The 24,644-nt window shown below is 38.1% G+C and overlaps 3 protein-coding genes across 4 annotated transcripts; 1 reads left to right on the top strand and 2 right to left on the bottom strand.

The window, feature by feature from the left end:
• Nucleotides 1–3,022: 3,022 nt before the first annotated feature.
• On the bottom strand, nucleotides 3,023–4,792 carry LOC131328580 (EIN3-binding F-box protein 2-like). Its single transcript, XM_058361510.1, has one exon. It carries the CDS (start codon nucleotides 4,790–4,792, stop codon nucleotides 3,023–3,025), a length of 1,770 nt encoding a protein of 589 aa, XP_058217493.1.
• Nucleotides 4,793–11,422: 6,630 nt separating this feature from the next.
• Nucleotides 11,423–18,362, top strand: LOC131330041 (probable alpha,alpha-trehalose-phosphate synthase [UDP-forming] 7). Of its 2 annotated transcripts, XM_058363516.1 has the most exons (5): nucleotides 11,423–11,626; nucleotides 11,877–13,979; nucleotides 15,407–15,684; nucleotides 17,127–17,443; nucleotides 17,610–18,362. In XM_058363516.1, exons 2-4 carry the CDS (start codon nucleotides 11,989–11,991, stop codon nucleotides 17,432–17,434), a joined length of 2,577 nt encoding a protein of 858 aa, XP_058219499.1. In that variant the 5' UTR covers nucleotides 11,423–11,626; nucleotides 11,877–11,988; the 3' UTR covers nucleotides 17,435–17,443; nucleotides 17,610–18,362. The 2 variants fall into 2 exon arrangements, with proteins under 2 accessions (XP_058219499.1, XP_058219498.1); XM_058363515.1 differs by having other exon boundaries at nucleotides 11,424–11,626; nucleotides 17,127–18,362.
• Nucleotides 18,363–20,404: 2,042 nt separating this feature from the next.
• On the bottom strand, nucleotides 20,405–22,501 carry LOC131330045 (pentatricopeptide repeat-containing protein At2g41080-like). The gene has a single exon (XM_058363525.1). The coding sequence runs from the start codon at nucleotides 22,473–22,475 to the stop codon at nucleotides 20,472–20,474; it is 2,004 nt and encodes a 667-aa protein (XP_058219508.1). The 5' UTR covers nucleotides 22,476–22,501; the 3' UTR covers nucleotides 20,405–20,471.
• Nucleotides 22,502–24,644: the final 2,143 nt, after the last annotated feature.

Here is a 24,644-nt window from a genome sequence, read left to right on the forward strand (position 1 = left end):
GTTTTACATTAGTGTGACTTATTGATTTGTTTCGACGAGAAGAATAGGAAAAGTAAAAAAATTTGATCGAAACTCATACTTTTTTGAATAAATACAAAAATAAGTCAATAAGTCAATTTATTTTTGTCTTTTTAAAAAAAAAATTATGAGTTTCAATCAAAAATTTTTATTTTTTCGATTTTTCTCGCCAAGACAAATCAATAAATCACAAAAGTTTGACGCAAAACTAACAAATGCAAATTTTTTTTAATAAAAAAAATAAATTACTATTTGTCTTTTAAATCCAAATCCACCCTCATTAAGCATGCGTGTGCTCTCTCTCTCTCTCAGTGCGCATTTCTTTACCTGACCCAGCCATTTTGGACTCAGAAGTCTCAAACCATTCAAATCAAAGCAAGGATAATAGTGCAGTATACAAATTTCTCTCTCTCTCTCTCTCTCTCTCTCTCTCTCTCATACATGTGTGTGTATATTTATGAGTCTCCTTCCTACGAGGGCATCCTCATTTTAAATAAAATGCGGACGTCCTATTTTCTCCAATTTTCCGATCAAATTTCGATGATCCGAGCCGTTCAATGTGTTCAAAACGTGATTTTAAAGATACCCACGAAAAATCAGCCAAAAAAAAAAACCGGGGACTTAATTTGAGCAATTTTTATTTGAACCGTTCGATAAAATATAAACTAAAACTGCTTGGATCAAACCTTTCTGGTCTTTTTTTTGCTGATTTCTTACAGATACCCTTAAAATCACGTTCTTACTTAATAAGTTAAGGGCACCCTTATTGAAAGTTGTGTGTGTGTGTGTACACACACGCATTTTATTTTTCTGATCCAGCCATTTTGGAAAGGAAGAGATCACATACCCGTTCACTTAGATCCAAGACGACTACCGGATTAGAGCTCCACACTATGATATCTCAAACTGAACGAAAGGCAAAACCCATGACACCTAAGTATGCAGCAATGACCAAATCAGTCCATAAATACACCAGAAACTGTTATCCATTTACCGCTACTCGATCGCAGTCAAATATCCTGCAACAAACTCAAAACAGATTGCACTCAATGGAACATCATGCAACCAACGATATACCAACAAAATCCAAGGCCATCACTGTCTCAAAGCAGAGCTTATAAGCATCTGATTAGACTTTTTTTTGCTGGGTTCTTGTCCACTTTAAGCATCTGATTAGACTAAATCTACTTTAAAATACTCTTACAATCCTAGTTAGTGTTGTTAGATGTTAGTTTTTTCCCCCCAACTATTGCGGTCATGTGGTTAAAATTTCAACACAGTTTAATACTTCTAGACAAGGTCTATATTTTTCAGATAGTGTTCGAATTCATCTACAAAAGTACTTCGAATAAAGACCTTGTCCAAAGGTCAAACAACGCCTGTTCTAGTATGTCGCCCCTCTGGAGAAGATAACATTGAATAAAGGATTTTCAAGAGGTCATGGCTCTTTGATGGGTTGCTCCTACATTTTTGAGGCCCTCGGCAAGGTTCGGATCGGATTTCATTCAAGATTGGAGATTGAGTCTCAGCCACAAAGACGGACACAGAGACGGAGCTCTCCGACCATAAGGATAAGTCTGGGCTGGCGATATTCCTCATTTGGTAGTTCTCTAGGAAAGCAGATCCAAATTGGCCGAATCAGATGAATAAAAGGATTCACTCAGTTCCTAAACACACCGGAAAATGATCTCCATTTCCCGTTACTGGATTGCAGTTAAAAATCCTGCCAAAAAACTCAAAAGTAGATAGCACTGAATGCAACAACATGCAACCTACAATATAAAAACAAAACCCAAGGCAATCACTGTCTGAATGCCGAGCCTAGAAGCATTTCATGGAATCCTGACTTATGCATCTAAGAGAAAGGCTTATAATGCTTTGACAAAGGTCCACTCATCTACATCATCCTTGGAAGGATCAGTTCGTATTAACAACAAATAAGATCAAAAGTTGCATAAAAGGACAAGAACTGGAAAATTGAACTACAGCATGGGAGGCAAGAGAGAACCAGCATTAAGATTTCTAGTAGATCCGCATTAATAAAAGCCTCATGGAGATTCCCAGAGCTAAGGTAACTAGGAGATTTCACGAAGACATTGAGGACTAGGAATTGTCAGACAAAAAAACTAAACCTAAGCCACCAATACTTTGTATCCATACTTTGAGAGACACAGGAAACTACAAGGAACCTGCATCCTCCTCAGAAGGCCCTACCACACGGATAATATGGCTCAAATAGAGAATACCTGTAGCCTAAACACTAACAACCTAACTTTAACATCAACAGTTTGTAACAAGCAAAATCATACTAAAGAATAACAATGCAAGATCTTAGTTGGAGAAGAGGGCGTTCAACACTATTATGGAGCTCTTACTAGCTTGTTTATTTCTCTTTTACTTTTTCCTTCCCGCTTTAATTATTTTAACACAGTAAAAAATCAATACCGCATCTTATTTTTAGGCACTTCATTTACCTAAAAATACACAACAAACAAATTATTGATTCACACAGAAATTAACATACTATCATATATGTATCAGAAAAAGTAGATCAGAAGTTCCAAATACGAACACTGCATTCTCTTGAAGAAAGCAAGCCATACATCAAAAAACTTGCAGGAAAAACATCATAATCATTCCTTTCATGCACATCCTGATGTTTCAAACCCTGCCTTTTTACAGTCAAATACTTAAGTAGTCTCACTTCATTCTCATTATCCATCAACCTCTTATCCAGCTTTTGAACCCCATTAAAATATGCTTCCAGCATGCAAGACATGACCTTCTTCATGTTTAATAGGTTGGTTTTAGCACATCAAATGAAGTTCATGTTCAAGCCGATGCATCTCCCCATCCTTTTCATGCTTTCCTCCAAGTTGGACTTGGACAATTGTTCCAATCACATGGTCCTGACACTAAACTTGCTAATTATTTTTTTTGCTAATGAAATAAATCTTCTTCCACTTTGGCTCATCAAAGTAAAGAATTGCGGCTCCACTCCTGCTTATTCAGACGAAACAAGACATCCATGGTGCAAGAAAAGCTGCCTCTGGCTTTCAGAAGGCAAATATGAACGTGGCAGGGTAATTTTCCTCAGTGATGGCCTTGAAAACACCATCCAATCTACAGTCTCCGTACACACATTAAGACACCCAGACAAATTTATCTTTCTCAATCTTTCGCAATTTGTCAATATTTCTTTCAACCCTACTGTTGTCACTCCCAAGCAACCATCCAAGTCCAAATTCAGGAGCCCGTGACATCTATTCCCTATAACAACCAGCCCATCATCATTAATGCCTGATTTGGCTGCTTCAATAAAGTCCAATTCAGAGAGTTCAAAACCATTTCCGACGTTCTTAATCCCCGTACATTCAACAATATGCAACTTCCTAATCTTGGAGCCACTCTTCAAGAAATCAGCAATGCCTTTCTCTGTTATGCCCTTACAACAAGACACATCAAGCACTTCTAAACTGGGGCAAACAGAAGCAAGTTTAGCAAGACATTCATCGCTCAGATTTTGATTATATTCCAAGTTCAGAGACTTTATTCGTGGGTTTTCCACAATTTCGGTAGCCCTATCTCCTCCTCCAAAATTCGCTGTCTCCATAGTAATATCCTCAAGTAAAGGACAATTCTTTGCAAGCATGAAAAAGGTTGACTCAGTTAGATTATAACAAAAAGTGAGCCTTATCGTGACTAAAGCAGAGAGACATTGAGATAAATCACTCATTGCCTCATCAGTGAGAAAATATGTTTGTACTAAAGACAAACACTCCAGGGACCGGTATTTGTTTAAAAGCGATGAAATTCCAGACAAGGTGAATCCTGGGAGATAGGGGGAAAGATCTAGGTGGATGCTCTTCAAAGGAAAACTAGCTTTAACAAGCAAATGGAGAAATTCATCAGGGACGGCAGAAAAGTAGATATCAAGATTTGCTATATTTCTTGCACAACAAAGTGAATGCTCATCAAATTCACCAAATTCAATTTCCTGAACAGACAATGAACGCAGATTGGGACTATTGCGCATCACAAATTCAATTCCATGGTTAGTAAACGAACAGTCGCAAAGTACAATATCTGTCAAGTAGATGCAATTCGTGGAAAGAGTTATGAGCGAGTAATCGGTGAGAAACTCGTTACCAGATACGTCTATCTTTCGTAAACTCTTCAACTTGGACGACAACACCTCGATCCCGGTATCTGTCACGCCCACTTCACCCGGGCTCCGAGCCTCGAATTCATCAGCCTCCCAACCAAAGTCATTTACAGGATAGGAGATATCTAGATCCTCCAAACACGGCATCGAATCGGCTATGACAACTAATTCAAGGTCGCGTAAAGTGCGAAGCTGGGAGCACATCAAAACCTTCAAATTCTTCATACGGGATCCGAGCATTCTCAAGCTCTCCAAATGAAGTCCGGTTCCCGAGAAACTGAGGGATTCGAGGTTTAAATCGGAGGCTGCGACGTCTATGGTCATGCGTTGCAAATCGAGGGGTTCGAGGGTTAAATTGAAGGTATCTTTGTCGCGAAAGCAGCTGAGATGGATGGAATTGAGATTCGGAAACCGATTCAAGAGTACGGAGACGGGAAAGACCCTTGGATCGACGACGGTGAGGTGGGTGCGGAGGGCGTTGGCGAGGGAGAGGAATCGCTTGCAGGAGAGGGATAGGGATTCGAGAAGAGAGTGGTGGCGTTGGTGTAATTTGTTGAAGATGAGTTCCCAGCACTCGTCTGGAAGATCTTTGCAACCCTTCTTTGCCATTTTTTTGCTACTGGACTATGGCGAGACTTGGAGGTAGATAAACAAACAAAAGGGGAAGACAACCTGAATTCAAATTTCAAATCAAATCACTTTTTTTTAATTTTCATTTTAAGCGGGACCGCTCTGTTCTTGTTTTTTTTTGGTCTAAGCGGAAAATCAGACCGCTCTGTTCTTGTGTTTAGAGGTTAAGAGCATGTACATAAGTTGTGAGCAAAAATGACTATGAACAATAGATTGTTTTACTTTATCTATCCATCCATCTTTTCCTTTCAAACTGCACCCGTCTCTGTACTTTATCTACACCATCCAAAAAAAAAATGAGGTAGTGGTAGGGAGGAGAGAGAGGAAGAATTATTATACTAATGGTTTGTTGATGAATAGTTGCTCGGTAGTTTTGGAGAGGATTTTTTGGAAAGAAAAAATAGCTTTGTGTTTTGCTAGACTGCTGTAGGCACTTTTAGTGTTTTGAATAGATAAAATGACTATAAAGGATGTTTTTGTTAATCTGGTGTACATGCCCTTAGTATGTTTTTCGTTAGAAATGCACTGGTGCCTTTATTCGTTTTTCTTTTTGGAAAAAAAAAATTCAACTTAAAGAATATTCAAAAACAAAATTCAACTCAAAAGAATATTTATTACTCCTACTTTTAATTATTACTCTTCATTCATTACTCATATTTTTAATTATTATTTTCATTTCTCTCTCTATATATTTCTCCACTCTTTACTCATATTTTTAATCATTATTCTCATTTTTCTCTCCACTTATAACCAAAAAAAATATCTCAAAATCTTTTTATTTTTTGATGAGAAAAATCTAAAAAACTTATCCAAACACAGCAGGTACAATTTCAAAACTCTTTAAAAAGTTGTCCTTAATGTTTTATATGCTCTCAAACTTATTGATTAAGGCTCCGTTCCAGAAATGGAATAAGAATTTATTTTTTGTTCAATAATAAGGCTTGTTCCATAAAGATAAGGAAGAGGTGCTTATTTTTGAAGAATTTATATAGGTACCAACAGGCGCCGGGGAGGGAAATTGTACCGACGGCCGCGCCGGGCCGTCTCCGGCCACCGGATGACCGATCCGAGCCGTTCAAAAATTCTAAAAAAAACAACCGAGGGGGCTTCTGCGGGAATCAACGGCATCCGAGGTGTGTAAGGTGCTTGATCCGAACACCCTTTTTCAGTGTGTATATATGATCAACGGCATCCGAGATATTTAAAATAAGTTTAAAAGAACGAAGCCATAGTATGCACCCACTTCCCTACTCTCTCTCTCTCTCTCTCTTTGAATTCTATGTATGAAATCTTACATTTTTTCTGTTTCTACCCTCCATCTCTACCTTCTCATTTGCCACTGTGTGTCGAGGGTTTTTTTCAGGGGATGGTTCATGACAGGCCAATATTTGGAGTGTCAGTTTTCGTCATTGGATACCGACACACCGCGTCACTTGCTTATAGGCCAGTTCGCAATGCATATCGATTCATTGACAATCCACGACCTGGTTAACAGCCGATATTAGGATTTGGCCAATTCCACTGCTACTATAAAACAATTCCCACCGCTCATCATTGTAAAAAAATACCCAATTACATCAGAAAATTCCTAATATGTGTTGCTCAGTACTCCTTGTACTCCTTCACAGCCACCACGATTCAGATTCCCCTCTCAAGAGTCATACCGCAATTTAAATCGCAGCTTTGTCTCTGTGCATAGACTTATTTTTAGACACATTCTAAACAGCAGTTTCCTATGGCTACAACTTGATCAAAAAATTCGCTGCAGTGTGGTCGAGAGTGTTGGCAAGGAAGTAGTCATAGGGTTCAAAGTTGTAGACATTGTGAGAATATATGCCATGAATGTGAGAATTGCACCTCCGGGAAGACAAACATACGCCCAACATACCTCATGCCATTCAGCGGTCTAATCCTAGACGGCTTGTCGAGGATGTCTGCTGAATGGAATATGCTCTACCCACCTTTTCAGCTGCTCCACATGGTTGGAATACATGGTGATTAACGTCAATTATGCCGTCAAGGTTGGTCCAAGGTTACCTCTAGCACATGCTAGTCTGCTATCACGCGGGTTTTTGACAGGGTGTGGGGCGACTAAGAAGGAAGCCAAGGTTGAAGAAGGATCATCTGTTGCTGCGATTCGACTAGGAGCTGTTGGATTGGGGGTATACACAGTATAGTATATGTCGTTCTTTTTCTTACTGTTGGTAAGAAAATAGATTAAAGGATCAACCAAAAGGTCGGACAAGGGAAAGAAAACTCGAAGGTTGGATTCTCCAAATTAGAGATTAGGAAGAAGAAAAAAATGACAGGTATGGAATACTTGCACAATTTAAGACGAAGAAGAAGATAGGCAGACAACGCGGAAATCGAGTGGGCCAACGCGGAAATCAATGGTATCCGACGTGTGTAGGTGACCGATCCAAGCACTCCATTTTTGTGTGTATAAACACTAAAAAATGAAGTGTTATACACACAAAAATGGAGTGCTAGGATCGGTCGCCTACACAAGTCAGATGCCGTTAATTCTCGCTTAGGCCCACTCGATTTTTTTTAAAGAATTTTTGGACGGCTCGGATTAGCCGTCCGGTGGCCGGAGTGGGCTCGGCGGGCCGTCGGGAATCCGATCGGGATTCCCCGTCGGGAACTGTAACGCTACTCATAATTTTGCTTGGTTTGGTTTTCCAGAACCACCTACTCTGTCAGCGCGATTCTTTATAAGTTCTCTTTAATTATATTTTTTATTCTTTATAAGTTCTCTTTAATTATATTTTTTATTTTTTTATTTATATTTCTCCACTCATTATTCTAAAAACTCTCTCAGAATCCAAACTAAACAAAGTCAACTTGGAATACCTTCATTCCCACACAAATCTGAAGATTCCGAATATAGCAACAAGTCCTGGGCATTCTCCATGAACTTGTGATTGGCGACGTTCATGTAAGTGGTGGAGTTAGAATTTTGATCTGAGGAGGGACAGCTTAATAGACATATTTTTTTATCGGAACATATAATTATTACATCATAATTTTTTTTTGCTTTTTAATACATTAAATTTGTACATTAAAATGATTCTAGCCTAATGCATTTAAAATATACCAATCATATATTTTTTTTATCTAGGCTACTTCAATAGTCACGTGTTTATTTTTTATTTATGAAAGAGATTTTTTATCAAATCAAACCAAAATTATAAAAATTATAAGTACATATGCAAGAATAATTATTGATAATATTCAAAGTCAAGTATATAAAAAATAAAAATTTCAAAACTCGGGTCTTGGCCCTCTGAGTCCCAACATAGCTCCGCCATTGGTTGAGGTTGAAAAATAGTAGTATATAAGTCTTTATGTTCAAACTTTAGTCACATAATCTCTGTCTTTCGCAAATAAAACACTACATAATTCCTCAAAAATGTCATGCGCTACACTTTTAATCATCGCACTGCGTTTGCGTTCTCAATTCCACTCTCGCGTGTTCTCATTGTTTGAGGTATAACTTAAGAGCGTTTAAACGCTTGCACTCACGCTCTCACTCAAACACTTGTACGCGAACTATGTACTACTTAGTAACTTATTAAAGTGGAGACAGCCCAATTATGGCTGCAGGCCCATATGATCCGCCCATACAAACCGATGCCGAGGCTTTGACGGGCCCGAGTCTCATAGTCAAAATCCCCACCACCGGACGTGCTTGGCACATGGTCACCCGCCGCGTCACACCAGCTGGACCTTAACCCACAATCGGCTGGCATCAGAAAAACTTTTTTTTTTTATTTTTTATTTTTCCAATTGTGAGGATCATCCTTTCAGTTTCACTACATTCTCTGTATCACTCTCAATTGTGATGAGTTTTGACATTTAAGTCTCCTTTGGCCTAAATTATTGCCGAATTTTACCACCACATCGTTTGTCGTGATGGGATGGATCGAAAAAATATAAAAAATATAAAATAGAATTAAAATAGTTCATATAGGAAGATGGAAAAGTCCTCTGCTAACCTTTTTGTGTGTTTTTGTCGTTTTATATTATTTTTTTTTCCAACTTTAGACTATTTTTATTACTTTTTTTATTTTTATCATCAAGACGAATGGTGTACTATAAACATTTGACCAATATTCTAATAAAAATTAAGAGAAAATAATCAAAAAGATTGTGCTAAAAAATCAAAAATTAATTAGGCCAAAGGGGAGTTTGACCAATTAAAATTTTTTTTTCTTTAAAAGAGTGAGTATTGTCAATATTTTATTTACCTTTCGACATAATTTTGAAATTAATCATTCGTCTCGCAATAGGAATCAAAAATATGAAACAAAAGTCCAGATAAAGTTTCTTTTTAAAACTTTTTTTCGTCTTTAGTGACTTTTTTTTTTTGGGATTTTTGGTCATTATCATTACCATTTAGATTTCGATCGTCAATACAAATAGTTAATCCAAAAATTCAACATAAATCTTACAAAATCTTTTAAAAAAATGAGTCAAAGGTCAATGGTACAAGTTGATATCTTATTAATGGATGAAAAGGACAGGGTCAATTTTTCTTTTCTTTATCTGGCTATGTTAACTTGGGAGTGTTTCCGGTAGTGAAAAATTTGTAGATTTTTATTTGTGGTTGAAAAGTTGTTGGGTGTTTTCGGTAGTGAATAAATTGTGAAAAATGTTAAGTTATTTCCGATAGTGAATAAGTTGTTGATGAGTTTGTGAGTAGAGTTACTGTAACAAAAAGTTTTTTTCTTGACAAAAAAACTTTTTGTTAGTAAAACCGAGATGGTAAAATGCTGAAACTTTTTTGTTAGTAAAAACGAAATAGTAAAATACGTTAAATCATAGCCAATTGAGGGTGGTTGGCCGCAAACAAGATTTTGGGTTGGTCTGCGATGGATGTGTTCATGACTTTCAACACAAAATATGTGTTGAGTGCACCATGTTAGACTCTTAAACATACATTACTTTGTTTTATACTCGTCTTATGAATCACATTTTTTTTATATAAAACATTGCTTTACCTAAAAATAAGAAAATCACTGAAGCATAATTACAGGTCTTAAAGTTGTTATGTATATTCCTGAAATATGTGGTCTAAATTTTTTCAATCTATTTGTACTTTTGAAAAAATAAGGTCAACGGTGTAAAATAGTTTTATTGTGTTCGCAATAAAGCATATTATGTCTGTTTTTTTTTTGCCACACGGTATAATTAGCGGAGTGTGTTCGGTTAGCACAGGAGGTGCAGGAACTATCCGTAGCCCTGACCCTAAACTGCCCACGGAGGGGCTCGAACCTCCGACTCGTAAAAAAAGGGAGTGGTAGGCAACCAACTGCACTAGGCAGTGATTCCTGCATATATTATGTACATTCATCGTTGAAAAAAATTGTAATGAATTTGATCGTACAAATCGCTGAAGATACATTATACAAATCACTGAAGATACATTATTGTCATCCAAACCAATGCTTTATTTAGCCTATATATTTAATCGTTCCCCTATTCCAAAAGGCAAAGCTGCCATTAAAAAAGGCCTTTCTTATCTCTGTCATGTTCTCCATTGCGGTCAGACTCGGCTAGGGGCTAAATCGTTATTAACTTTTCAAGAGTGAGGACGTAAAATGGTACTCCCATGATTAAGGGGGCTGACAGTGTTATTACAGAGTTCTAACTGGGGTGCTAGACTACTGGGCCCGTTCCAGTTTCCATTTTAAGAATATAATTTTAAGTTAAAAAATTATATGTTTATGTAAATAATTTTCTTAGTAATATAAATCTTGTTTAATACAGTGTAAAAAAAATCAAAAAATTATTTTATATTTACATTATATTTAAATTAAAAAATTAAAAATAAATACTACTTATTTCTTAAAAAGGAAAAATGGAACGGGCCTGGGCCACTAGCCGGTGAGGTTAAAAGATCAACTGCAGGTGGATGTAGTATTTCCATTGGAATTGCATCCACATGTTTTTGACGAAAAATACATTTTGTACCCCTGCATTTATCACGTTGTATGAAAATAAAGCCCAAAATTTTTAACAAAAGTTCACTAACTAATAACCTGTAAGTCGGTAGTAACTTGGTATACCGAGTTTTTGATGAGTGAAGGATGACCACAAAAGTAACTTGTAGTTCATTTTGTTATGGTCATTTTTCACAGAATGCAACATGGTCGTTGCACTAAAAAAGTAATCATACTTACGGAAGAAATTATTTGAAAACTTTTTCTTGCAAAGAAAAAAGGAACAAGGCAACTTGAGAAATATTTTGGAACATGCGGGGAAAAAACTATTCCACTCTAGAAAATGAGATGAAAAACTTGGGTTAAAGAGGGAAGGTAATTATGTCTTCAAATTTTAGATTCATTATCTACTATATCGATTTTTAAGTTTTTATGATAATACAATTAATCGAACGCAGTATCACAGAACTAATATTTTTCCCTAGTAGAATATAACGGCAACGGAAAATTGACACTTGACCGTAAATGCAAGGGCTTGATAAATGAAGTTGGAAGTGTGAGGAGCAAAGCGGCTAAGTGTAAAGTGTAGGGGTGTAAAGTGTACATCACCCTTTTTTTTTTCTCCAGAGAAAACAAATTGATTAATTGAATTCACCTAATTAATTTGTTTAATATATTATTCTTTGGATATTCACATCCAAGACTTTCCTCGATTAAAAGATCGTTTTGTTTTTTTCCCCATATATGTATAGCTGCCAAGACAGAACAAAACCCTAGATTTTTGTTGTACATTTTGATCCCCAGACGATCGGGACTGGCGAAGGAAAAAGCTGCTTTTTGGCTGATCTTCGGCCTATAGAGCCTAGAGGTCAGTATTTCTAGATTACTTGATATTCTTATCCGTATGTGATGAATTCGATTTATCCAATTAGGGTTTAAGAGTATGTATTTTTGTTTTTCATTAGCTTTTATGATGTGGGTATTGTTCAGATCATTGATTTTGGGGATACCCAGTTGTATGATGATCTTTTTGATTGGTTTCCTACCGTGATTTGCTTAATTTTCACTGCATTGTTTTTTACATTTTGGTTGAAAAGAGTGGCTTCTTTTCATTGCAGATAACTTGAAATTAGCAATCTAAAGGGAGAGACAAAAAGATCTTTGGTTTCTGGGTTTGTTGAGATCTTGAAAGGGGTATTTGGAGGTAGATAAGAAGACCTTGTGGTAAAAATGATGTCCAGGTCGTATACCAACCTTTTAGATTTGGCATCTGGTAATTTCCCCGTAATGGGTAGAGAGAGGGAGCGGCGGCGGCTTCTTCCTAGGGTAATGACGGTTCCGGGAAGTATTGCTGAGCTTGATGATGATCAGGCTCATAGCGTTGCATCTGATAATCCCTCTTCTCTTGCCTCAGATAGGATGATTATTGTGGCGAATCAGTTACCTTTGAAAGCAAAGCGCCGGCAGGATAATAAAGCGTGGGTTTTTAGTTGGGATGAGGACTCTGTGCTTTCGCAACTGAAGGATGGTTTACCTGAAGATATGGAAGTGTTGTATATTGGGTCATTGAGGGTTGATGTCGATCCAATTGAACAGGATGATGTCGCGCAACTTCTGTTGGACAGATATAAATGCGTCCCTACTTTTTTACCACCGAATATTTTGGAGAAGTTCTATGATGGTTTCTGTAAGAAACAATTATGGTCACTTTTTCACTACATGTTGCCGTTTTCAGCAGACAACGGACGCCGGTTCGATCGGTCTATGTGGGAAGCTTATGTGTCTGCGAATAAGTTATTTTCCCAGAAAGTGATTGAGGTGCTGAATCCAGAGGATGATTTTGTGTGGATTCATGACTACCATTTGATGGTATTGCCCACCTTTTTGAGGCGGCGCTTCAACCGTTTACGAATGGGATTTTTCCTCCACAGCCCATGGCCCTCATCTGAGATTTACAGGACGCTTCCTGTTAGAGAAGAGATTTTGAAGGCTCTTCTCAACTGTGACCTTATCGGTTTTCACACATTCGACTATGCTCGGCATTTTCTTTCTTGTTGCAGTCGGATGTTGGGTTTAGAGTATCAGTCGAAAAGGGGATATATAGGGTTGGAATATTATGGAAGGACTGTTGGGGTAAAGATAATGCCAGTTGGGGTTCACATGGGTCAGATTGAGTCGGTGATGAAACTTGCTGATAAGGAGGGGAAGGTTGAGGAGCTCAGGCAGAAATATGAAGGAAAAACAGTATTTCTTGGAGTTGATGACATGGATATTTTTAAGGGTATCGATTTAAAACTTTTAGCAATGGAACAGATGCTCAAGCAACACCCAAAATGGCTGGGAAGGGCTGTGTTAGTTCAGATTGCAAATCCTGCTAGGGGTAAAGGGATAGGTTTGGAAGAAGCTCAGGTGGAGATACGAGAAAGCTGTAAGAGGATCAATGAAGAATATGGAAAGCCTGGTTATGAGCCCATAATATTTATTGATAGGCCGGTGTCCATAAATGAAAAGATTGCTTATTACAGCATTGCTGAGTGTGTTGTTGTGACAGCTGTGAGAGACGGAATGAACTTGACTCCATATGAGTATATTGTTTGTAGACAGGGTGCACTTGATACGGAATCAGGTACGGACTTGAGTGGACCCAAGAAGAGCATGTTGGTTGTGTCAGAGTTCATTGGATGTTCTCCTTCACTGAGTGGGGCGATTCGTGTCAATCCCTGGAATGTTGAAGCTACTGCAGAGGCAATGAATGAGGCTATATCAATGGAAGAAGCAGAGAAGCAGTTGAGGCACGAAAAACATTACAAGTATGTTAGCACCCATGACGTGGCTTATTGGTCAAGGAGCTTTATGCAAGATATGGAGAGAACTTGCGCGGAGCATTTTAGGCGAAGATGTTGGGGGATTGGTTTGGGATTTGGGTTCAGAGTTGTGGCACTTGATCCTAATTTCAGAAAGCTGTCGATAGATGCGATTGTTTCGGAATACTGCAGGGCGAAGAGTAGAGCCATTCTTTTGGACTACGATGGAACTGTGATGCCGCAGAACTCCCTCAACAAAACTCCAAGTGCAGAGGTGATCTCGATACTCAACAGACTATGTGGAGACCCCAGAAATACAGTGTTCATTGTCAGTGGAAGAGGAAAGGATAGCTTAAGCAAGTGGTTATCTCCTTGTAGGAAGCTTGGAATTGCTGCTGAACATGGCTACTTCTTGAGGTTTGCTTTCTTCTTCTCCCTATCTTTTTGTTTGAAAAATATACCAGATTCAATTCATCCGGGAAATGTTTTTGGACATAACATGCATATGAATGTATTTCACACGATATATTTGACATCCCAAGCGTACACGGCATTTATGGCGATCCTCCTATTTCTGGGTTCATTTTAGCCTTTTAGGAAACATTCTATGTTGGACTTAGTATAGGAACTGTCTTGTCTACGTGTTAGCATGTTGGATCATTATACCAGTAGCAGTGAAGCTGTCTCTGCTTACACGATGTCAGAAAGAACCTCCTCATTTCATCACTGCATCACTCGTTGGCTATTGAGGTTTATGATCCATTACTTTAATTGATTAGGATGGGTGGGGCATGTGTGTAAATTGGTCCGGTTTGTGTTGTTGTTTTCTATACCAGTGCATATTAGTGCATAGTTGTCAAGGATGAGAGGCGCACCGAGGTGCAAGGTGAGGTACACGCCTTTTTGAGGTGAGGCACGCGCCTTTTTGAAGCGAGGCTCACTTATGCGAAAAAAAATAAGAAAAATAGCATACAAAAATATTTCAATAGTAAACACTAAGTCAATGAGTTTTCGAAATCCATTATTAACCTTAATAATCAAAGCTATCATGTCATTATGAGTTTTCAAATATCTCTTCTTATCCCATTTGTAAGTTTAATATACTATGAAGAATATCATGTATCCTTGGTTCTTTAATAAATGAAATAAAATTGGGATCTTTGTTCATCTAATTTTTTTTGGGGGGCAAAACAAGAACTTCATGGAGAAAGTAAAAACAATAAGAGGTTTCAAGTTTCTTCCTTAATTTTCTTCCTTTATCGAAAAAAAAAAAAAATCAATTGTTGTGAACTAAAAACAACCGTCGAATACCTGAGTAATCGAGAGAAGAGAAGAGAGAAGTCGAATGGGCCTGAGTCTAATGATCGACTGGAGAGAAAGAGAGATTGACCAGAGAGAGAAGAGGGAGATCGACTGAAGAGAGAACAGGGATATCAATTGGAGAGAAGAGGGAGACAAGGGCTGGAGTCGACTGAGGAGACCGACTGGGTATATGGTTGATGAGAGAGCGAAAGTAACAACTTAACCTAGCTTGATCCTACGGGTGTGATTAAAAGTGAAAAGGCGCCTTTTTTGCGCCTTTTGCCTATCGCGCCTTGCCTGCGCCTCTTTCAACTCGCCTCACCGTAGCTCCTACAAGGCGCAAGGACTACCCCTCACACCTAGGCGTGTCTTTGACAACTATGGGTATATAACTGGCTGTTTATGTATCTTAGCATTGTGAACTGGAATGTATTGATGCCTTAGGTACCTTTAGATACGTTGTGCAGTCTTAATTTATCTGTGTGAATGAAATTCTTCATTTTCGTTTAGAAAGTGTTATTGTTAATTGTGCAACATCTCAGGTGGCCACAAAATAAAGAATGGGAAACTTCCAATCAGAGTTCTGAATTTGGATGGAAGCAAATGGCTGAACCTGTAATGAGTTTGTATACCGAGTCTACTGATGGTTCTTCTATTGAAAAGAAGGAAAGTGCGTTAGTCTGGAAATACCGTGATGCAGACCCAGGCTTCGGATTTGCTCAGGCAAAGGAGTTGTTAGATCATCTAGAGAGTGTTTTGGCGAATGAAGCTGTAGCTGTGAAGAGTGGTCAGTTCATTGTGGAAGTCAGGCCCCAGGCATGTATCCCGTAATTCTAAATTAACACAACTATTTTATTGTACGTTAGTGTTAGGGTTCCAATTATGAAACTGTCTGAACATGGATAAGAAAGGAATGGAAAGGCTCAGCCTCGCTCACTCAAAATCCAGCAACCTTTCGTAGAAAAATATTCCTGTTTATTCTCTGAGATATCTTTAATCATATGCTACATTTCATCTTAGTCAAATAAGAGTATCTCCAATGGTTGACATGCTATTTGACTAGTTATTGCATAATATATCATTGAGTAGTTCCAAATTGCTATATCATTGCAACATTGTTCCATGGTGTGATGCTATTCAGTCTACTCCTTTTACGACAAGACACATCAAAATGTTGCTTGTGTAGCCCTAAGAAGCACAGACACTTTAAAGGATATGTGTAGGATGCCGACACTTCTCAGACACTTGTCCGACACTCTTTTTGCAATGCATCATACACGTCTTAGGTGTCTATGACTAAAAATTTCGCATAGAATTGACACTTAAAAACTTGCTAACGTGATATAATCAAGTTCCAGAATTCGACATCGCTATCTTCTTATACAAGTTGGAAAAATTTGAAGTTCAGTCAAAATTTGTAGAGAAATGGAAAAGGTACATTAAAGAAATATTAGGAAGAGGATTTAGCATTGCCTAGCTGTGTCGATGCCCTTCTTTTTAATGATTTCTTGAGTACTGTGTCCGCAAATTCTTCATAACTTCTTGAACCTTATCTATGATTTAATGTGTGGCCAAAAAATTATTGTGGTAGATACACTGCTATATGTCTCAACAAATACAAAGACAGTATTCTCCATGTATTTATCTCAAATCTCAATGAATACAAGACAGTATTCTCCTCATGTCTGTGTCATCCTTTTTACAGAAAAAATAGTGTATTTGCCTGTCCATGTCGTATCCTTGTCCCATGGCCGTATCCATGCTTCTTAGGTGTGTCCCATCAGGAGAGAGATAGAGGGAAATAGTCTTGCTAAGATTTACCTATTGGTTAACCTTGAGCTTTACGTGGCACCAAGTTTAGCTAGTGGTAAAAATAGCACCCCAACTAGCATTCCTTTGGAGCAAGAAAAATAAGTTTTAAAACTTAATGCTTGATTTAGCAATAGCAAGCCGATGGAGAAGGTCCAAGTAGAGAACCAGATTTTTGATGCATGCACTGAGCCTATTTTAAGCAATGCTATGCAGCCCTGCTAATCTTCAGAAGGTTTCTGGTATACTGTTTTGAAGACTTTTGCCATGTTTTTTTCCCTTTGTGATGCTGGCAGTGAGTTTCACAAATTGTCAGTCATCTCAATTGCTCTATTTTTTTTTTTGCTTTGAATACGGGTTGTTACAAATGTCACTTCCATTAACATCAAACTGTTCACAACCAGCAGTGGGCCTGGGAGCTCTAAAATGTGTTTAACTTACTTTTCCAGGGAGTAACCAAAGGCCTGGTTGCAGAAAAGATATTCACATCTATGGCTGAGAATGGTAAACGAGCAGATTTTGTGCTTTGCATTGGTGATGACAGATCCGATGAAGACATGTTTGAAATAATTGGTAATGCCGTGTCGAGGAACATCCTTTCATCCTATACTTCGATATTCGCATGTACAGTCGGACAGAAGCCAAGCAAAGCCAAATACTATTTGGATGATACAACTGAAGTGATAACCATGCTTGAATCTCTTGCTGAATTCGCTGATTCTCCGGCTTCCTCTGAAGAAGACTCTGATGGGTCCCCATGATGGCATCAGGTTTCTCTTGATCGAAATTCCCTTCTCCAGTGGAATGTTCTTTCTAGATTGGAAAATGGATATGTGTTGTATAGTGTGTCGGTTTTTATTGTAGTTTTACTTTTTCCCATCTTGTGTTGTTTCCCTTTCTTGGTGGACGCATTTTGTGGTCCTTTTTTGGGTTCAGCTTAGATTTAGCTTGGAGAAAAGCTGTGAAAATTTTAGTTATCATCCCTTTGAACAATGCTAGAAGAGAAAAATACTATTCTAGAAGGGAGAGAGAACCCTGGTCGGCTTACATCTGAAATGCGATGGTGGAAAGGAAAGTTGAAGTCTGCTGAGTGCCTATATGAGCAACATGTGCCTGAACAGTGGACAGTCAATGATAACGACAGAGGAGCCTTGTGACTTGATTTTAGATCTATGGGTTTTTACTCAATCACTGTCGAGGTAGCTCTTGAACATTTCGCCATAATATAGCTGTGGATGTTTATGGCAAAACTGTCAAATTGGTGATGTTCTTCAGTGATTTGAAAGCTAAACATGGAAGTTGAAGGGCCATTTGTCTGGATTATGTAAAAGTTGCTGGCTGTATTAGCCTCACCAAAGGTTTTCTTTGTCTTCTGTCATGGAGGAGTGTCGAGAGATCGGAAGATTTGGCATTCTTATACCTGCAACGGATGAACAAGCTTCTGTTGATTCAGCCAGTTTCCATCAATGCTCATGACACGAAGAGCTGGTATGGGCTTCGCTTTTATTCCTTTTAACAACAATCTGTGTAAAAAGATTTGAAGCAACACCATTAAGTTTGTAATTTTTGTTCTATTGATGTCCTGTGAAGTATCACTAATGATGTTGAGACTGTCATCCCTTTTGTACTTTTTCTTGTGAATAGCTCTCGTTATGTCAATTACGAGCGGTAGAACATTTAGTTTCTCTATATGTTGTTTTGATTCGTTTCTCTAGCTGCATCTTCAGTTCGAAACTTCAGCAAGTACTAACTACTTGAGATTCAATACCTTGTTTTATTGCCAGAAGTGCAAATAATATTCTCGGTACTTGCAAGTGAGATCTACAGTGCGGAGTAGATGCCAAATGAAAAAAGTTTCTGCAATTTGGAAGGAGATATTTCAGCTCACACCATATGTTGGTCCAGTGAAATTGATGAGAACTTGATCAATTTGTTTAAGTTTAACCGATGCACATGTTCAACAGCTTTTGTTTAAGTTTATTCTTTAGTTGAGTAATGCTCGTTTACTTGAAACTCTTACCAATTTTTTTATTTTTTGTTTGTCTTTTCACAATGGGTTGGGGAGAATAGGGGAAGAGGCAGCTACTTTTAAAAACCAGGTATCATTTCCTGTAACAGAGCAGCATATCTGTTGTGCCAACCTCTTCTTGTTAATAAGATGATCCTCATTTAGTAGTATTTATTTTCACTACCTACTGTATTGAACTTTGTTCCAGTTTTAATTGGGTCCCTGCTGGTGGACGTGATTCCCAAAATTAATCAAGATGCGCGTAAGCTGGCTCGGAGACTTGAGTTATAAAAAAGGAAAGGTAAACAACCGTAATGCTACGCACCACCAAATCCTATTATATGAAGTTTTGACATTGGATTCTCCCTTTCAAAACAGGGACCAGCGCTAGTACTTTCTAAGAAAAGTTTGGAATCACACCACAACTTTGGTACAAACTAAGAGCATCTACATTGTAATAAGTAAATTAGTATGGATAAGCAAATTTAACAACAATGCTAAAAAAACATCTCACATTGTAATAAGCAAAGTTACAAGTCTTTTAGCAAATAACCAAATTCTACCCATTCCATAACTAAATTTAACAACTTTTACCAATAACCAAAACTCAATAATCAAACCCAATAACCAAATTCAAAACTAAAAAACTAAAAAACACCCCACATTAGAATCGTCTCATCGAGAAGAATAATTTAGTGTGGTCGGGTGCGTGATTAAAACTCGTTTGTAATTGGACACAGGTGCATTGTGTATTGTGGGGTTTTTTTTTATAGAGATGCAAAAATAACCAATGTGGAGGTAAAGTTTGTTAAGTTTGATTATGAACTAAATGGATAATCAAATGCTGACGTGGCACAATTTTGTTATTGATTTTGATTATTCCCATTGCGGATGCTCTAAGAGCATCCACAATGTAATAATTAAAACCAAAATGTTGCTAAACTTAGCAATGTTTGCTCAAAAAAGTGCTCACATTGTAATAACCAAACTTAGAAATCTCTTAGCAACTCATCAAATTTTGACCTTTGAATAACCAAACTTAACAGCTTTTACCAATAACCAAAACTCAATAACCAAACCCAATAACCAAATTCATAACTAAAAAATTAAAAAACACATCACATTAGAATCGTCTCATCGAGACGAATAATTTGGTGTGGTCGGGTGCGTGATTGGAACTCGTTTGCAATTGGACATAGGTGCATTGCGTATTGTGGGGGGGGGGGGGGGGGGTTATAGGGATACAAAAATAACCAATGTGAAGATCAAGTTTGTTAGGTTTGATTATGAACCAAATGGATAATCAAATGCTGATGTGGCACATTTTGGTTATCGATTTTGATTATTCCCATTGCGGATGCTCTAAGAGCATCCACAATGGACTAATCAAAATTGGATAATCAAAAGTTGTCACATCAACTTTTGATTATCCATTTAAGGGGTTGCTAAGGTTAACAATATAGATGTCCACAGTAGCATAATTAACATTGAATAATCAAAATTTGTCACATCCTTTTCAATCTGTAAAAATCTAAAAATTGTCACCATATAAAACAATTTTTTAAAAATAATTTTCAAACTAATAAAAACAGATTATTGGAAATAGAAAATAATATTTGGAAAAAATTTTATTTTGAAAAAACACTTTTCCGAAAAAGTTTAAAAAAAACAGTTTTTGAAAAAAACACAATTTTTTTAAATAACAAATTTGAAAAAAAAAAAGTTTAAAAAAAACTGTTTTTAATAAACACTTACTAGTAAAGAAGTTAAAAAACCAGAGTGACCTTTCCCTACCAGTAATCGCCACAAGAACATTTCCCATTTTTGAAATGGTGAAACCTACTAGCATCTCTAACAACAATTTCCCGGTTTTTAATCTCCGATATATGCTTGATTGCCGCATGGCAGTCACCACAAACACGCAAATTCTTCATCACCCGGATTGGAAAACCCTTTGGGGTGTTCATTAGAGCAAATGCAATGGCCAACTTTTCGCTGTGGTGTGTCAAGTGGTTTTCCTTTTCCTCGGCATCCATGTCGTGCAGAACAGAGCCGGTATCCGGCACATAACCCCTTAGCTTCATTTCCCAAGTCAATTCTTTCAAGTATGAATCAATCTCCATTAACTGTGGATGAGATTCATCACCCATACAAAATTGGTGAACTTGGTTCTTCACCTCAAACCAGCTGATACCTGGTTCCTTCTTCACCTTCCGGTCTCTCATTGCTTTCCTCACTTCTGAAACATCCTTCCATCTTTTAGCCGAGGCCTGAGTATTAGACAAAAGCACATACGAAGCTGAATCATGCGGATCAAGCCTAAATACTTCTTCAGCCATCCTTTTTGCCATATCGGCGTTTTTATAGATTTTACAGGCGGATAATAAAGTCTTCCATATAATAGTATCTGCCTTTACAGTCATAGTTCTTATGAAAGATTCTGCTTCCTCCAAACGTCCGGATCGCCCAAGGAGATCAACCACACATGTATAATGTTCTAGTCGAGGTTCCAATTTGTGTTTCTCTACCATCATGTCAAAGATTTCAATTCCTGTATCTTTGAATCCACAGTGACTACAAGAATAAAGCAAACTTAAGAAAGTAACATCATTTGCCTCCAACCCTTCTTGATCCATCCTATTGAACAACTCGATGGCTTCCTTTCCCTTCCCATGAAACCCATAAGCAGCAATCATTGAGCTCCACACGACAACATCAGCTTCCTCACTTTCTGAGAAGGCATTTACAGAATCGTCCAGACACCCACATCTGGAGTACATACTAACTAGTGAACTAATTACACTTGCAACCCTGCTATAGCCAGTTTTAACAGCCTCTGCATGAATCTGTTGGCCTTGGCCAAGTGTTGCCAACTCCGAACACGAACTGATTACACTCACAAACGTAATCTTGTCAGGCCTAAAACCTGCTGTTTTCATCTTATTGTATTGGTCCAAAGCTCCCTCAGAAAACCCGTTTTGAGCTCTTCCCGCGATCAGAGTGTTGTAAGCAACCACACTTGTTATTGGCATTGCCTCAATCACTTTCTCTCCTTCTCCCAAATTTCCAGACTTCATGTACATATGAGCCAAAGAATTCCCAACAACCGAATTCAACTCCAACCCGGATTTCACCACGTACCCATGGACCTGCCTACCCAAATTCAAATCTTTTGAACCAGCACAACCTCTAAACACACTCCCAAGAGTGAACCTGTCAGGCATAAAACCCAAACCACGCATCCGGGAAAACAAACTCAAACCCTCTTCGTTAAACTCGAACTGTGTCAGACCCATAACCATCACATTCCACGTCGCGACATTCCGTTCGGGCATTTCATCAAACACCTTGCGCGCGCTTTCCAAATCCCCATTCTGAACAAACCCACCTATCAAAATGTTGCAAGACATGACGTTCCTCCTGGGCATTACATCAAACAGCTTAAAGGCGATTCTCAGGTCTCCAATTTTGGCGTAAGCGTTGAGGAGATGGTTGGTGACAGACTTGTCTGCGGAACAACCAGATGTGAGGATCAATGAATGGAGCTGTTGGGTGAGGGAAAGTGATTGGGTTTGAATGCATGATTTGAGGAGGAGAGGGAAGAAGAGAGGTGGGTCTGACCATATATGTGATCGGAAGGCTTCGAATGCCTCTTTGAGGCGGCCTCTGGAGCAGAGGTTTGTGAATGCGGTGGGTGCTTCGGAGGTGTTTGTGGTGGAGAGACAACGAGGGGTTGGAGAGTGCTGTGGAATGGAGTAGCTGAGAGGCCTAAGATGACAAGAGTACTTACCCATACATTTGGGTTTTCGTGGGATGGGTTGGGTTGGGTTGTGTACTTGTGTGATCTGTTAGTAGTATTAACCCCAAGCGTTTCGCCACGTGGTTATGAGAAATTAATAATAAATGTTCCTCCACAATATCATAGGTTTTATTATTACGGGGGCTAAACATTCATATTTTTGTAGTCACCAGAGGTAATGCTCGGTCATTACCTTCAAGGCTCCAAAATTATTTGAGATACGCGCAAGTTGGTCTGGACATTCGGTTATCAAAAAAAAATAAAATCTGCTAGTAGTATTTGGAATAATTTCTGCTACTTTCGTACCGCTTTGCTTGTCCCATACAAAAGGATGTGCAAATTTTTGATAAAAAAACAAGTCTCTTTTTGTATTATGTTTTGAATTTTTTGCACCAAATTAAAGTAAATGACAAGTTCTTTAATTTGATGTAAAAAAACTATCAAAAATGATGCATGAAAGTATTTTATTTATTGCTTAAAAAAATTTATGATTTTTTGTAGAGGACAAATAATTTAAGACGGATGGAGTAGTTTTTTAGAAACTAAATATTGTGCAAGACAGTACATGGGGAACACAATTCTACCCATCACTCCAAATCAAGAAAGAATGGTACAATGGTGTTTTTTAGGATTTTTCAAATGGACAAATTAATTTGGATCAACGTAAAATAAAAAAGGAGACAAACGAAATGCAATAGTACAACCACACACAATTACACAAACAAGTTGACTAATCAGATCCCAAAATAAAAAAAAAAAGTTGACTAAGGGTACCCGACCCCATGTGTGAGACCCGAACCATACATATCACACATTTTTTTTCGCATTTGATGGGATGAAAAAAATGCTATTCACTGATTTTGCCACTCATGAGGGATTTGTTACTTTTCATAGGTACATTTTTAGCGTAAATATGTAATTGCATTGAAACCCAAGAACCTGTTTCTAGCTATATGAATTCTGACTTTAAGGACTCGACCTAACATTAATGCGCTGAGACTAAATTATGGGGAAAAGAAAAGAGTTTGGACAAGATTAATTTTAGAAGCTAAAGCTGCAATATCTACAAAAGTTGAGACTAAAGTAGTAATTAGTTACTAGTACAGGAGTTTAATTGCATAACCTGATTTTCCCCTAAGTGCTGGAAATAGTATTAATTAAGTGCTGAATTATGTGTTCAAAAGTTGAATCAGACTACCGAGCCGCCGGAGTTTATATGGTGATGAGATGCTAAAATGAAGTGACTAGCTGCAGGAATTGCACTGCACATGCTGGAAATGACAGTATGGGAGTTGACATGGTTTACAAATTGCGATCGCTCATTCGCATCCCCGTGTGATCGCTCGTGCTACGTTCGGAGAGGTTTACGCCCATGTTAGCTCCGCCTAGGAGTTCGGTAGAGGTAGAGGTTCCGGTTGTTACTAAAGGCGAGAGTACATGTGAATGATATCGATCGGAACTAAAATAATTCGCTTGGAATTATTATAAGTACTCTCTTTTTACGAACTGTGGTTTGATTGTTGAAATATTATGGATCACGAATATTTGTGAAATGTGTTTTGATATTCATGATACAATAGCTTTGTTGCTCTGCTCGTGGGCTAATGTAGGAGTGTGCCCCGCTCCTTGGCAAATGTAGGAGTGGTTGCCCACTTGGGCTTATATTCTTATTGGCTCGCATATGGGTTATGTGAGTGTGTCCCAATGGGTCCCTCCCATTGGGAATTATATTTGAATAGCTCTTGGTTTCGCCAATGTACTTATTTAAGCTGATGCTCATGGTAACGGTACCGTGGTAACTTTGATTGGAGGTAAACGGCTCTCGGCCATATGGGATGAGTTGACGGACCCTGTGGTGGTCTTTGCGGAATACTTTTACTGAAAGACTCGTTTGATTTAAACTTAATCCATAATTGTTTTGTTTGTACTTTTTCTGTACATATATGGTTTGAGTTGTGGCCTGGGTGAGATCCTGATATTTTTGTAACTCTTGTACTATATTGTACACTTCACTTTTATTTTAATAAGAGAGGTTGGTTCGACTTATATCCGGCTTACTAGTTTGGAGGTAATCAGGTATTGCTGCATCACTTTCTTGGGGCGGTGTCATTAACCTACCATGTTTGGGGCGTGACACCATGGATACCATATGTGTGAGCTTGTT

The sequence above is a fragment of the Rhododendron vialii genome, chromosome 6a (genome assembly GCF_030253575.1).
Source record: "Rhododendron vialii isolate Sample 1 chromosome 6a, ASM3025357v1".
Taxonomy (NCBI): Eukaryota; Viridiplantae; Streptophyta; class Magnoliopsida; order Ericales; family Ericaceae; genus Rhododendron; species Rhododendron vialii.

Bases quoted from the DNA above. Each gene is read 5' to 3' on its own strand.
- LOC131328580 (XM_058361510.1), bottom strand. From the start codon at position 4,792: ATGGCAAAGAAGGGTTGCAAAGATCTTCCAGACGAGTGCTGGGAACTC.
- LOC131330041 (XM_058363516.1), top strand. From the start codon at position 11,989: ATGATGTCCAGGTCGTATACCAACCTTTTAGATTTGGCATCTGGTAAT. The intron at 13,980-15,406 runs GTTTGCTTTCTT...GCAACATCTCAG, and splicing joins GAACATGGCTACTTCTTGAG to GTGGCCACAAAATAAAGAAT. The intron at 15,685-17,126 runs GTATCCCGTAAT...TTTTCCAGGGAG, and splicing joins GGAAGTCAGGCCCCAGGCAT to TAACCAAAGGCCTGGTTGCA.
- LOC131330045 (XM_058363525.1), bottom strand. From the start codon at position 22,475: ATGGGTAAGTACTCTTGTCATCTTAGGCCTCTCAGCTACTCCATTCCA.